The 15,087-nt window shown below is 39.6% G+C and overlaps 2 protein-coding genes and 1 pseudogene across 2 annotated transcripts; 1 reads left to right on the top strand and 2 right to left on the bottom strand.

The window, feature by feature from the left end:
* The first annotated feature begins 245 nt into the window (after nt 1-245).
* Nucleotides 246-11,072, top strand: LOC148370575 (uncharacterized). Its single transcript, XM_088328232.1, has 4 exons — nt 246-304; nt 370-594; nt 4,206-4,293; nt 5,335-11,072. Exons 2-4 carry the CDS (start codon nt 398-400, stop codon nt 5,458-5,460), a joined length of 411 nt encoding a protein of 136 aa, XP_088184358.1. The 5' UTR covers nt 246-304; nt 370-397; the 3' UTR covers nt 5,461-11,072.
* Nucleotides 5,471-14,031, bottom strand: dnajc8 (DnaJ (Hsp40) homolog, subfamily C, member 8). Its single transcript, XM_088328231.1, has 9 exons — nt 13,923-14,031; nt 12,649-12,750; nt 12,527-12,583; nt 12,351-12,417; nt 11,104-11,198; nt 10,193-10,264; nt 10,031-10,122; nt 6,681-6,756; nt 5,471-6,602 (listed from the first exon to the last, which is right to left on the bottom strand). Exons 1-9 carry the CDS (start codon nt 13,989-13,991, stop codon nt 6,483-6,485), a joined length of 750 nt encoding a protein of 249 aa, XP_088184357.1. The 5' UTR covers nt 13,992-14,031; the 3' UTR covers nt 5,471-6,482.
* LOC148370576 (U2 spliceosomal RNA) lies at nt 8,278-8,394 on the bottom strand (annotated as a pseudogene).
* Nucleotides 14,032-15,087: the final 1,056 nt, after the last annotated feature.

Genomic DNA, 15,087 nt, shown 5'->3' with positions numbered 1-15,087 from the left:
AGACTTTAGGTGACCAACCCCTAAAGCTGGGCGCCAACCAGGAAGTCAATGGGTACCACTGTTGCAAGTCTTGGGTGTGACTCTGCCAGGAATGGAACCCCTGACCTCCAAGTCCTAGGGGTGGGTGTCCACTGTAAGGCCACCAAGCTGGTGTGGAAAACAAGCAGGTGCTGACCTAATTGGCTGTGAGGGTGGCCAGCTTTTAATTGGATGATCAGCAAGGGATTACTTTCTGACTTCCTGTGCTCTAAAGCAAACCCTTGCAGGAAGATACCTGTACTTCTACTTTGAACCAGCGTTGAAGGTGAGTCCACCATTTACCCCTTTTGGTGACCTGCTCTCTTTGACCATTTCCCTGTTTTTTGGCAGCAAAAAAAAAAACACTTTTTGGGTGAAGATGGAGTCCCTGATGGTACTGCCCCTTCCCCTCAAGCAATGGAGTAGTGGCCTCACACCCAAGGAGCCCAAGAGCCGCAGGACTAGCTTGACGCGACGCAGGAGCATAAGCAGGCGCAGGAGTTTGCCTTGCCCCGCCCATAAAACCACGCATTCCCATTGGTTGAGTGTCTACCAGGACGAATTCAAAAGAGAGCGGTAAGGTTTTTGGGATGTTTTTCGGTCGTTTTTCAATAGTTGGATCGTCATTGGTCTTTTTGGGTTGTATTTTGGTCTTTTTTTGTGTGTGTTTTTTTCAGATTTTTTTGTTGTCATTTTTGAGTCATTTTTCAGTGATTTGTTTTGGGTTGTTAATTTTTTGGGGGTTTGTGGGTTGTTGTCATTTTGGGGTGGTTTTTCTGGTTTTGAGTTTTATTTTGGTTTTGGGTTGTTGTTTTTTGGAGGGGTGGTTTATTTAGCCATAATGTGTTTCTGGGTCGTTTTGGGGTGGGTCATTTTTTAGGTCAGTTTTGTTGTTATTGGGTCAATGTTTTATTTTTGGGGCGTTTTTTGTGTCATTTTTCTGTCATACTTTGGTTTTGGGTTGGGGTTTTTTGTTAAAAATTTCATTCATTTTGTTATTTTGGTGTGGGTTTTATGGGTCTTTTTCAATTATATTTTCAGTTGTTTTTTGCTTGTTTTTTGGTTTGGGGTTGTTTTTTTGTGTTGTGTGGGGGGTATATTTGAGGGTATATCATATTTGGTTTCTGGGTCGTATTGTATTAGGGTTATTTTTTGGGTCAATTATTGGTTTTGTCATTTTTGGGCCAATATTTTTTTCAGGGTCCTTTTTTTGTCTTGTGCATTTTTTGTTATTGTTTTTGGTCACCTTTTGGTTTTGGGGTTGCTCTTTGGTCATTTTTTTAAATTTTTGGGTTGTTTTTTTTTAGCTGTTTTAGGTCATGTTTCTTTTTTTGGGTCTTTTTTGGTCGATTTGTGTTTTGGGACATTTTTGTGTGGTTTTCTTGTTTTGGGTTTTGGGGTTTCAAACAATGAAATTATTGATAGAATTTGCAAGAAAACAGCAAATCATTTTCTCATTGAAAGGACTTTTTTATATGTATAATGATGCTTTTATTTAAAAGGAGCAGTGCAAAGAAGTAAATTATAAGACAGTATATCATAATTTTCTTTGCTCCAGTCGGTATATTACTTTTTTGTCTATTACGTTATAAATTCAGCTTCATTTATTTGTAAATCTGATTGTGCCTCACCAGACAACTAGCTCACCTGGTTATTTAAATGCATGACTCTGCTTAGAGTCTAAGCTTTACACCAGTGTTTTTCAACCTTTTTTCAGCCAAGACACTCTTTTTTTTTTTTTTTTTTTTTAAATTAAAAACCTCGAAGCACAGCGTTCGTCAAAAATGTCAAAAATGTCTTTTATTCCAGCTTAAATTGACAGTATAAAGTTTTCTTTTCATTTGTGATCATCGTGGCTCAGGAGGTAACTCAATTTATTTATTTTGGTTAATATTTCTGCTCTTATTTCGAACGTTATAACCTGTTGTTAGTTTTTTTTCTACATATGCAAAAATCCTCTGCCATGGGATTTTTTTTAAAATTTACGTTATATTTTTCGGGGTAAAATAAGACAATAATGATTACAATCAGTAATTGGGCAAGATTTTTACTTTATTTGGTTTGTAGTGACATTTTTGCCGGGCAGTCTTTAAAAGCTTTATCAAAAAAAAGTTATTTGATATACTGTGCTAACCTTGTGAGCAAAAAAAAAATATATGCAGCACGGCGGCGCAGTGGTTAGCGCGTGTGCGGCACAGTTCTGAGGTCATGGGTTCAAATCCAGCTACCGGACTTCCTGTGCGGAGTTTGTATGTTCTCCCCGTGCTTGCCTGGGTTTCCTTCCACATTCCAAAAACATGCGTGTCAGGTTAATTGGCTAGTCCTAATTGTCCCTAGCTGTGAATGAGCGAGCGAGTTGTCTGTCCCTGTGTGCCCTGCGATTGGCTGGCAACCAGTTCAGGGTGTCCCCTGCCTACTGCCTGATGATTGCTCCAGCACCCCCGCGACCCTACTGAGGATAAGCGGTGCAGATAATGGATGGATATATATATATATATATATATATATCTCATCTCATTAGCCGTACCGCTTATCCTCATTAGGGTTGCGGGGGGGCTGGAGCCCATCCCAGCCATCTCCGGGCAGTGGGCAGGGGACACCCTGAACTGGTTGCCAGCCAATCGCAGGGCACACAGGGACAGACAACTCATTCGCTCATTCACACCTAGGGACAATTTAGACCGGCCAATTCACCTGAAATGCATGTTTTTGGAATGTGGGAGGAAACCGGAGTGCCCGGAGGAAACCCACGCAAGCACGGGGAGAACATACAAACTCCGCACAGGAAGTCTGGAGCTGGATTTGAACCCACGACAGGTTCCCATGACATGAACTGTGCCGCACAAGCGCTAACCACTGCGCTGCCGTGCTGCCCTATATATATATATATATATATATATATATATATATATATATATATATTATATATATGAAATGAAATGATCTGCATTTATATAGCGCTTTTCAAGCCAATGACTTCCCAAAGCGCTTTACATTGTGCTTCACATTTCCCAATAGCGGCCGTGATCTGTGCAGCCATGTAAGGCGCTAACCTGCTTATTGGGGGTATTGGGGGTTCAGTGTCTTACCCAAGGACACTTCGGCATGTAATACGGACAAGCAGGGATTCGAACTGGGATCCCTTAATCCTAAAAACCTCCTGAGCTACTGCCGCCCCAAATATATATATATATATGTAAAGAAGGGCAGCACGGCGGCGCAGTGGTTAGCGCATGTGCGGCACAGTTCATGTCTTGGGAACCTCCTGTGTGGGTTCAAATCCAGCTCCAGACTTCCTGTGCGGAGTTTGTATGTTCTCCCCGTGCTTGCGTGGGTTTCCTCCGGGCACTCCGGTTTCCTCCCACATTCCAAAAACATGCCTTTCAGGTGAATTGGCTGGTCCAAATTGTCCGAATGAGCGAGTGAGTTGTCTGTCCCCGTGTGCCCTGCGATTGGCTGGCAACCAGTTCAGGGTGTCCCCTGCCTACTGCCTGATGATTGCTGGGATGGGCTCCAGCACCCCCGCCACCCTACTGAGGATAAGCGGTGCAGCTAATGAGATGAGATATATGTAAAGAAAAAAATAGTAATCTGCTGCCATATGAATGTTACAATTACTTGTCTGTTTACTGTAAAAAAGCAATATACAAAATAATTGCATGCATTTTCTGCAAACCGTTTCCTGCGGAACACTAGACAAGGTCTTACGGCAAAAACACTGCTTTAAATGGTCTCGGCTTAAAAAGAACTCGTCTGGGGTAAATTAATCACAGGGTTGGGTAGGGTTACTTTAACTGGATTACTTTCAATTACTTTTGTATTACTCCAATACCAAATATGCTAATAAAAGACGAAAGAAACTAAATATGAATAAAATTACTAAATTTTGTGCAGGCTTGGGGAGTAACGGAATACATGGAACGGCAAAAATTATGTTGGCAAGCTGTTTGGATTTATTTTCATTTTGTTTCTGTCGCATTTTATGTTAGTTTTGACAGAGATCAAAGCCAGGAGAGAAAGCTTACCACGTGTAGTGAGTCATAATTTTATTCATATTTAGTTTATTTTGTCTTTTATTAGCGTATTTGGTAATGGAGTAATCCAAAAGTAATTGAAAGTAATCCAGTTAAAGTAACCCTACCCAACCCTGAAATCATCTTAACAGTGTATTGTGGTTGGTCTCCAAGGAAACGGCAGCAGGCGGCGCTAGCCAAAAAAAATGCCGAACGCTACGTTAGGAAAACAAACTTCAGGAGCCATCATTGCCTGCCCAGGGTGCGCAACACAACTAACAATTAAGTGTGCACACACATTGCAGGGTTCGTACACCTTTTTGATGACCAAATTCAAGCACTTTTCAAGCACTTTCAAGGCCAATGTTTGAATTTTTCCAAGTACCTTCGAAAGAATAAATCCAAAAAGTCGCTATCTTGCTAATAGATTTAGCACAAACTGCTATTTTGAGCTGTTCCTAAGTATGATCTAGTCTTTTTGTGTCGATGGGCTGCTGCAAAATGACACAAATTCTGACATTCTGCTTCAACAAGTGGCTGCGTCAGACTTGTTTACAAACAAGGAAAGGGATCTATTGGTGTTGGGTAATTCGTTCCTTACGGAGGACAATAAAAAGAAAGTATTCTATGCATAAGAACAAGCAAGATTAGAACTCATCTTAATGATATTGATTACTCCGAGGCAGAGTGCATTCAACTTTTCAATTTAAGTGACTGCTGAACTTTTTTGTTTTACTTATTTTAATTAAGATTTTTTTTGCACTTTTTTTAGAGGATCCCTGTCTGAATTTATTAAAATAGAATTATAATCTGTTAATATTTTTTTTTGCATTTTATTATTTATTTCTAGCACTTAATGTCTTTTATTTTCATTTTATTTTTTTTACATTTTCAGGGGTTTTGTGTTTTAAAAATCTGTTTAGTGTGTACAAAGCAAAAATTGTTTTGTATTTTACAACTTTGTAAATATTTTAATTATATTTTTTAGGGGATCCCTGCAAAACATGTAAAATTACTATATAATTTAGTGCAATGATATTATTGATATCATTAAAAACATGAAAAATTCACATTCTTCATATTTAAGTCTTTATCATTTATTGCGCGTTATCTAAAGTCTGACTGCCCCAAAACGTGGCAATGGCAACGATTTCAAACATTTTCAGGCACTTTCCTGACCTTGAAAATACATTAAATTTCAAGCATTTAAGGATATCAACCACCCGTACGAACCCTAAAAACACAATACTTCTACATTTCTCTATACATTTTCTTCCTGTTCAATGCAATTTTATCTCTGCAGCAACCAAGCAGAAAAGCAGCATCCGGCAAGAAGGACCAATCCCTGTTCGGCGCCTTCCAGGGCCTCACTTTGGGAGGCGGGCCCCCATTGGCCCCCACTGGGGCCGACCAATGCAAAGTCATGTAATCACTCAACACATTTTTAATGTCATTTATTTGAACACAAATGCCAGAATAGGCCAATGACCATCAGCGCAGCAACTTAGCTGCATAGTGGGTGTGGCCAATGTTTTTTTTTATATATAAAAACAAAAAGACACTTGCACGGTGAAGCAAATCAAGGGTCCCTGTGGACCCACAGTCCAGTAATACAACTGATAGTCATGGAAGTCATTTGAATCCCTCGACATGCAGAACTGTGGACCCGGAAGATTAATTTTACCCACAATGCACGATTGTGAGAGTTCCCGGAGTAATGGACAATGGAATAGTTACATCAGGGGTGGGCAATCTTCAGGGTTTACTACACTCTTTTAATGGCCAAATTCAAACACTTTGAAAGACCAAATTAAAATTCAATAATTTTCAAGGATTTCAAGCACCTGTACAAACCCTGAAGCTTTTAGCCGCATTGGGTTCAAAAACTTGGCTGGGAGGAAAAGAATAGATTTTTTCAGTCTTGAATCTAATACGTCAGTAATACATAGATTTATTAAATGAAAGTAATAAGTCAATTTTTAAAGTACTCAATTGATGTAGTCTTCCTTGCCATTTAACTAAATGAGTGTTCAAGTAGCATATCACTACAACTAGGGCGACATGGAAGTATGAGAAAGCAAGAAAAAAATAGAAGATAGCAAGAGAGAGAAAGTAGAGTGTGAAATTATAGCAAGAGAAATAAAGAGAAAATGCAAGAGGAGATAGAAAGAAGAAAATGAAAGTGTGAAGAGAAAATTGAGAAAGACAGCCAGAGAAAGACAGAGAATAGAGAGCCAGAGAAAGAAAGCAAGAAAAGTGAAAGGGAAAAAAAAAGATTGCGAGAGGAAAGGAAAGGAACCTGCCAGTAAATACACTCTTGTATCTTAATAAATAAAAATTTAAGAGAAAAATATAACCAATTATTTGAATGTTTGCCCACCAAGGCAGGTAGAATCCAACACAGTGTGAAATGAGGGAGAGGGGTAAATACAGTCCTACACCCTTCCCCCGTCATTCCCTCTGCTCCATCTTGACTTTTGGGGGCTTGAGGAAGGAGCGGTTTTTCTTCTCTTTGCTTTTTCCTTTAGCCTGGAAGGTCCTCCAACTGTCCACCCGTCCGTCTCGTGTTTCCTGCCCAGCCATTGGACAGCGGTTAGCAGAAGGCAACCAATCAAATTGAGCCACAGAAAAAGAAAAAGGTGTAATTGCCTCAAAGTTTTTCTGCCATTCCCTGTCGCGCTTTGCCTTCTCTGCCGCTTCGATTTCTTCCTCTCGGGCCCTTTTCCTGCATCACACAAAAACGTTATTATTGCAGAGCAATGCGCCTCTAAGCCAGGGGTGTCAAGCATGCGGCCCGTGGGCCGGATCAGGCCTGGCAAGTGTTTCTTTACTTTCTCTCCACCCATTTTTTCTGTCTCGTTTGCTCTCTCTCTCGCTCTCTACCATGTGTCCCCCTGCTAGAATTAGTTTGACACCCCTGCTCTAAACCTTTACGGGTCTGAGCTTTGACACCAAGTCTGTGAGCATCACTTGGCACAACGGTGAGCAACATGAGTCCAGTGTGGCAACCAAATCATTACCAAACATGTTTAAAATCTGACATTAAATCAAGTTACATTCTGCTAGCTTTCCGGCAATGGTAAATTATTTTTTAACATATTAGAGGTGAGGTGGGTCATCTGAGGTGTTCTTGTAAATTGAAAGTTGAATATTTTCTCTATTAATCTCTTAACATTCCTGTAAAGTTTGGCTAAAATCCCAATCCAAGACATACCCAAAGTAAATTGAATGCGGTTCTTGAACCATTAGGAAAATATGGATGCTTTTGGTGTCTTTTGAAAATTAACACTCAAGTTTTGTCTTATTAATCACTTCAAGTGCTACTAACATTGGAACACAAAGAAATAGTCTCGCCTCAGAATTTTGCCTGCCGATGAGTGTAGCATGGGCATCTTAGCTGAAAAACAGGTGAGAGAATGGCTTGAAGCCCTACCTGGTACCTTGACAAAATAGAACACAATCTCAAAAACGAAACATTTTATTTTATACATTTTTCTAAGTAGGTCTAGGCATTTCCAAAAGTGGCCATTTGGAGACGACCAGTTTACAACACCGAAACCTTTGCAAATGTCTATTTTACTTCGGCCAATATTTTAGATATGGTGAGAGTTGTAAATAGAGGAAAAGAAAAAAAGGAGAGAGATGATAAAGGAATCACAGCTCCAGTAGCTTCGTGGTGGTGTGGTTTTGGCGGCATCCAGCAGGCATATTTCAAACTGCAAGTCATTTTTCTCTCAGCCTATTTTCGTGGGCAGGAATAAAACCCTTGGCTCGCGGACTTCACTCACGGTGCCTATGGTTTAGAGCACGTGTCAAACTTCCGGCCCGCGGGCCACGTCCGGCCCGCCGTGTAATCATATCCGGCCCGCAAGACTATTTTACATTATTGTTATTGATGACCCGTCAATATGAACAACGCAGTCTCATCCCTGGACATCATATTCTGACGTTTTAGTCACTGTACCTATTCCTTCATATGCGACGTATACTATACTATATACCTGGGGTCGAGAACCTATGGCTCAGAGACAAATTTGATTGCATGCAAATTTTCTCCATCTCGTTCAAAACTTGAGACATTGGGGTTTTGGGGTTTTTAAGGGTTATTGTTCTATCTTCGTTATTCATTATCCATTATCCGTTATCGATCAGTTCATAATACGCTAGAAAGCCTAGGAGCCAGTACACTTACTCTCAGCCAAAAGGCCAAGCTAAGGTCCTAGCCCTAAAGTCTTGCTGCGATCATTGCGAATGCACCGTTCCCGGAGGTACTGCAATACCGGGCCGATGCGTGGAGTGGACAGAGCAAGCTCATATTCCATCTCCGAAATGCAAAAATCAAAGATAGTGACTTCATAGAAAGTACACAATAGGCCAAGCTACCTCTTGACAAACTGCAGCACAGCTTTATTTTAACAGACCTAGCATAGTTGACCACACACGCAAAGCCAAACCAAAGCTGAATTGAAAATCAGTACTTTTCAGAATATATAGGGCACGTTTTCACTATTTACAGTCAAGGTGTCACACAAAAAAAAACTCGTTTTGGCTGTACAACGCTAAAGAATCCTTTATATAAAAGCTCACTATATAATCTGTGTTCAGATAATTTTTGATGAATCTATGGAACAAATTGTAAATATGCTAAAACACCAGAAGAGAACTTAGTTATTTGATTGGGTGAGTGGGAGGGATGGGTGGAGCTATGCAAAGAGTGCAAGCACTCCCTCCCATCTCTCTCACCCTACTCAGTCTGCGCCAAAGGTAAGCACATCAGGCTCCCTGTTCTCAGAATGTTGTGACGTTTTTACAAAATAATTTGTGTAGCATTTTCATATTTCTACTTTTGACAGGAGATATATTGAGAGCAAAATATTTTGGGATATTTAAGTTTATATATATATATATATATATATATATATATATTGACATAAGAGCAAAGGAATTTGAATGTTATTTTGATGTTAAGTTGTTTAATTTAAGTTCCAAGTTGTATAATTTAACAAGATATTTTTATTTACAGCAAAATAATACTGTATGAGTGATTTAAGGTTTAAATTTAATATTCTTGTCTGTTTTTATTCATATTTATGTTCCAAAAACATTCAGTTTAAGTGTGTTCAATAAATGTTTATCCTGGTTGGCCCGCGACCTTACATGTGTTTTGAATTTTGGCCCCTTGTGCAATTGAGTTTGACATCCCTGGTTTAGAGGGACAGTGTTATTAGATGCCTCCTGGTGGCATAAATATATTTTGATTGAAAAACAAAAAGCAAATATACATGAGCGATGATAAATGTGCATATTTTTAAACACTGAATTAACTTGGTTGCACAACACAGAAATGTATCTTTCATACTTTTTAGTGTTGGCCAAAAGATTGACATACATTAGCAAATTATTTGAGTGTCACACAAGATTTTTTAGCAGACTACAACCACACGAAATGTGAATCTTTTTAATGTCAGTGTGATCAGACTTGTCACGTTTGACAAGGCAAAAATGTCAAGTTGTTAAATTAACCATGGTTGAGCAAAAACAAACATGTTAACCGACTGTGCAAAGGCAGAAACTTCCTGAAGGTAACGTACAAGCTGCATCCATCAGTTCAACAGCAGGGACAATCTCCCCCATTACCCCCGCCTCTCCAGCTAATATGTGCGCTTACTTTAGTTTGTGCAATCTTGTGTTGACATTGTACTTTACGGATTTTTCACTTTTCACGGGTGTTTATGGTTCCCATTGACCACGAAAACCAAGGGTGGGTGTACTGCGTTTAAAAAACACAGAAGAAACCTTCTTGGTTTTTACCCGCATTCACATGTATTCTGGCCAGATCGGCTTGTGAATTAATTTGACAAATTCGAGCTCTGATTTTCATACGCTGGATAGATTCTCTTGTGCCCTGAAAAGGTCTGGGCAGAGCGCGTTTGCGCATGCGTGCAGCTGAGAGGGGACATTTGTAGCGGAGGCAAAATTTCCGCCATGAAAGTTCCTACCTTTCGTGCATGTCTTTTGCTTCTCTCTCCTTGCGTTTAATGGCGAGCTCGGCAAAAAGTTTCATGGTCTGTTTGTAAACAGCTTGCCTGAACTGGGAGAAAGAAAGAGCTGCCATTTGGAGGACTCATTTAATCAGAGGGTGGGTGAAGGTAGTCTCTTACAACTTCCGGGTCGTCCTCCTCCACTATTTGAACTTTGCCGTCTTTCTTTAACTGTTTCTTTTTCTCCTTTACCTGTTGCAGGAAAATCAAGGAAGAATTAGTTCATTTACGGGTTTTTTTCTCACGACAAAATAATCTTAAGAGCAAATTGTGTAGTGGAAGAATCTTGCAGCCAGTGAAAATAATTATTATGAAGAATTTTAATAAAATACAGTTATGTTTCTACATACGACCTTGATTTAGACTCCGAAAGGAGCTCACGTCTAAAATTTCTCATGTCTTGAACAAATGTTTCCCCCAGAAATAATAACTGAAAACAAATTAATCAGTTATAAGCCTCCCCAAATAATCCAAGTATACACAAAATAGCTACAAAAGACATCTTCATGAGCAATAAAAACACATGTGAATTGTAATTTAATATAAAAACACTGAGATAAATATTAATGAAATAAAATCCAAGTTTATTATGATGGAGTAATTGGCCGATTAACAATGGAAGTGGTGGTCCAGTGAGGGAGCATCAGAGACTTGTTGATATGTAAAAACTTACAGTACACCTCAAATTAAGTAACTCTCACTTTAAATGAACCTAACACATATTTTCCCTATTACTGTTCCAGTTTTTATCTCTTTCCTTTAAACTGGACTCGCAACACCTTCACTTTCTAAAGGTCTGGAGCACTCAGCCATACGGTCGTAGCATCGGGAAATTCCCGTAACTTTTATTTTTATTCCTCATATGCCGAGCAATGTTTTTGTTTGAAAGACATCTCAAATAGCTCGTAGGCACTCAGCGCTCTAGTTGTTGCATCAGGATATTCTCCTAACCGTAAGACACAGTACCCAAAAAATAAATCTGTGTTTTACTAATTTTCCACCAAAACAAAAGCATGCTGGGGGAAACTCACCATGTGTTCCACGTATTCTTTTCCGGCTTGAATGACGTCTAAAGCTCGCTTCTTTTGTTCAGGATCCTGAAGGAGCTTGTACGCCTTGTCCACAGCTTTAACAAAAATGCACTTTTGTATGATAGTTTTTGTTGTTGTTCAAATAAACATTGTTTATTTTCTGATGAATTAAAGGTTTTTTTTTACCACTAGGATGGATTAAATAACACACAATATCCTTTAGAGCAGGGGTGTGAAACCCAGTTTAGCTCAGGGGTTATACGGTGAAAAAAAAATCTCTAGGGGCCATACTAGTAGATAAGAGAAAGAAATAAGATAGAAAGACGGAAAAAAGAGGGTTATTGAGAGAGAAAGAGATGGTAAAAGAGAAAAAGAAAAGGAAAGAATGAAAGAAATTAGAGAAAGTGAAAAAAAGAAAAAAGAAGAGAGACGCTGTGAGAGAGTGGGGGATAGAGGAAAATAAATAAAGATTAATAGAGCAAGAGAAAAGTTGATAAAGAAAAAAAGAGAAAGACAACAAGACAGAGAAAAATAGAGAGAAATAATGAAGGAGGAGAAAAAAATAGGAAGATAGACAAAGAAACAGGAAGAGAAAAAGAGAAAGAACATAAGAGAAAAAAGAAAAAAGTGAGTGATAGAGACAGAAAAAAATAAAGAGGGAGGGAGAAAAAGAGGAAAAAGAGACCTAGAGAGACAGAAGAACAAAAATGGAGATAAAGTGAGAAAGGAGAGGAAGATGAGAGAGAGAGATAAAAAGAGATAGAGAATAAGAAAGAGGAGAGAAAGAGGGAGAAGAAAAAAGAGAAAAAAAAGCAAGGGGAAAAAAAGAGAGAGAAAAAGAAGAAAAACAAAGAGAAGACAAGAGACAGAAAGAAAGAGACAAATCGAGAAAAAAAAGAGGAACACAAAGGATACAGAGAAATAGAAAAGAAAAGAGTGAAGAAAAGAGAACAGAGAAAGGAGAGAAAAATGATCGTAAGAGGGACAAAGAGATGGAGTAAGAGAAAAAAAAGGAAGAACAAAAAAAAAGAAAAGGGAGGAAGAGAGAAGGAGAGAAAAAAAAATCAGTGAAAGCTTTTGTGAGTGGCGCCTGACTTTGGCGACATCAAGTATCTTTTTCGACCTGCAGTTCTTTTTTTTCTTGCACTGCTCTCGCCACTGTCTCACGGGTCGGATTCAATCCCTTGAACGGACTGCTCTGGCCCGCCCATTAGACACCCCTGCTTTAAAGCCATTTTGGCGCTTACCTTCAAACGCTTCCTGGGCTCTGTCTGCATCGTCTTGATTTTTATCAGGATGGACTAGAATAGACAGCTAGCATAAACACAAAAAAAGAGTTAGTCCGACCCAACTAGTAGACATGATTGCCCAGAGAGTTTGTCGCACCAGAACAATCGATCCGACCACCCAATGGACTCCTTACCGCTCTGAATCTTTTCTTCAAGTCCATTTCGGTCGCATCCGGATCTATTTGCAGGACCTAAATTCACGAAGATCTGATTGGCTGTTGGATGCGATGACATCATAACGATAGAAAATGTTTACCTCAAAGGGGTTTAAGTTAAAGTAAGATGAGCCAGGCCTGAGCAATCGATCGATCTGCTGCTTGGACGTCAACACGGAATCTCTTTTCTCTATCTGCTTCACCTGCAACAAAATGAATTGTGTTTACATTGCCTCCATGTTTATTTATTAATTTGCATAGCACTTGATCACAAAGAGTCTCAAAGGACTCCACAGATCAAAGCCCATTGCAAACTATTATTACAGACTATTATGACACCATCCCCTCATCTAAAACCTACATGAGGGCAAGTAATACACATATTATCAACATAAAATATAGATTATTCATTTGCTATAGATTCATATGCATCAAGCTGGCAAGATTGTAAAACGTCCATTATTTAAAGTAAGGGTCACAAACTTAATACTTAAATAGATATTTAAAGCAGGGTGACACACTTATTTGAGATCAGGGGCAACATGTTAAAACAAATTCTCAGAGGGGCTGGACTTTTAGATTAAACAAAAAGAGAGGGAGGGTAAAGAACAAGAGAGGAAGCGCAAGAGAGAGAGAAAAAGAAAGAGGGAGGGGGAGAGAGAAGACCGAAAGAGCAAAAAAGAGAGAAAGGAAGGAGAAGAAAAGAAATAGAGAAAGACGGAGGGAAATAGAAACAGATAGGGTGAAAAAGGGAGAAAAAGACAGAGAGAGGTAGAGAGAGAAGAAATAGAGAGTGATAGACAACGAGGGAAGAAAGAGACAGAGTGAAAGAGAAAACAAAAACAGGAGAAAGAAAGAAATACAAAGAGGAAGAGAGAAAGAGAATTGAAAAAGACAGAAAGAGGGAAAAAAGAGAGACGAGAGAAATAGAAGGAATGAAGAGACAGAGAGGGAGAGAAACAAAGAGAAAAGAATAGAGCGGGCGAGAAAGAAGAGAGAGAGGGGGAAAAACGAGAGAGCAAGAGAGAGAAGAGAGAAAGAAATATAGCTTCAGTCGCGCTGAGAGTGGTGGCATGGCTTTGGCGGCCTCAAGTGGTCATATTTCAAACTGCAAGTATTTTTTCTCTTGTGCTTCTCTTGCCGTATTCTCCGGGGCCGGATTAACACCCTTGGCTCGCGGACTGGGGGTGGGGGGACAGACCTTAGCTTCAGCGCCCCCCCTAGTAATCCACGATGGATTTATGAAAGCATCTCCAACGTTAGCATGTTGCTACCCGTGCGCGAGTGCGGCTCCAAACTAACGTTACGTGTCCACAATTTAATATAATCGAACCGGAGGAAAATAAAACGACAATGAATCATTTTTTGTTTTCACCTCCGTGTAAAAGTTCTGAAAGGCGTCGTCAGGCGAAGCTCGAGAAGATTCTCCACTGCTTGCCGCCATCTTTGCTATTGGCGAGACAGACGACGTCGGGGTCACGTGATAAATCGGACACGCCCCGTTTCACTTTGTGAACATTTGAATAACGAAAAAAAAATCAAAAAACAATTTTATAAGTTTACAAGATTGACAGTGAAGTACATTTTAAAGGCTTGAATCGGACTGTACTGTTTTACAACAGGGACCAGAAGTTTACTATCTCACCAATCGTGAATGCGGAAGCGATGTGTGAGCAGACGGACGCTCATCAAAGTAAAAACATTTATTTGGAAGAGAAAACGAGAGACAGAGAGGGGGCGAGGGAGAGAGCAAAAAGTGAAACTGAACAAGAGCAATAAAGAGAATGAGAAAAAAAAGCAGGAGGGAGGGAGAGATCAAAACAAAGGAGAAAGAGGGTTCACAACTATTATTCTACTCAAAATGCTCTGAGCACAGTTCTGAGGTCCAGTCCAAATTGTCCCTAGGTACAACAAGCGAGCGAGTTGTCTGTCCCCGTATCTGAGAAATACACAACTAAAAGTAGCTTACTTTACAAATTTACGGCCAAAATGGGGTCTGTTGGCCTGATACATTTACCTTAAACTGCAGTTAAAACTGTGCCCTTTGTATGCTAAACCAAACCTCTCATTACAATAGCAATCACATTAGCTATGTACACACTAAACTTGACTCTACTTAGAAATAAGTGAAGTGCTGTGGAAGAAATTTGTATCACTTAAATATTGTCCCCGCCGTGTAATCATATCCAGCTGGCAAGATAATTTTACATTATTCTTATTTATGGCCCGTCAATGTGAACAACGCCGTCATTGCTGGACATCATATTCTGACGTTTGTAGTCACTATACCTATTCCTTCATATATGATGTATACTATACTATATACAATTCTAAACATTTAAACATAGTTAGAAGTAAAGCAGCCGAGTCCTGCCATGGCATTATACCGGCGGGCGGAGACGTAACTGCGTAAGATTCTGGCTCAAAGATGTTGTGGCAATTTCGGAGGGAATGTCAAGGCTGGATTTTATTAACAAGTTCAATGAAAAGCTTCTGAAGTTTAAAAAGGAGGAGGTACATGCTGTCATAAAAATGCCTTC

Source organism: Urocampus carinirostris, chromosome 2 (assembly GCF_059441175.1).
Source record: "Urocampus carinirostris isolate Australia breed hairy pipefish chromosome 2, RoL_Ucar_1.0, whole genome shotgun sequence".
Taxonomy (NCBI): Eukaryota; Metazoa; Chordata; class Actinopteri; order Syngnathiformes; family Syngnathidae; genus Urocampus; species Urocampus carinirostris.
The sequence above is the reverse complement of the archived record's forward strand: the minus strand, read 5'-3'. Positions and strand labels throughout refer to the sequence as shown.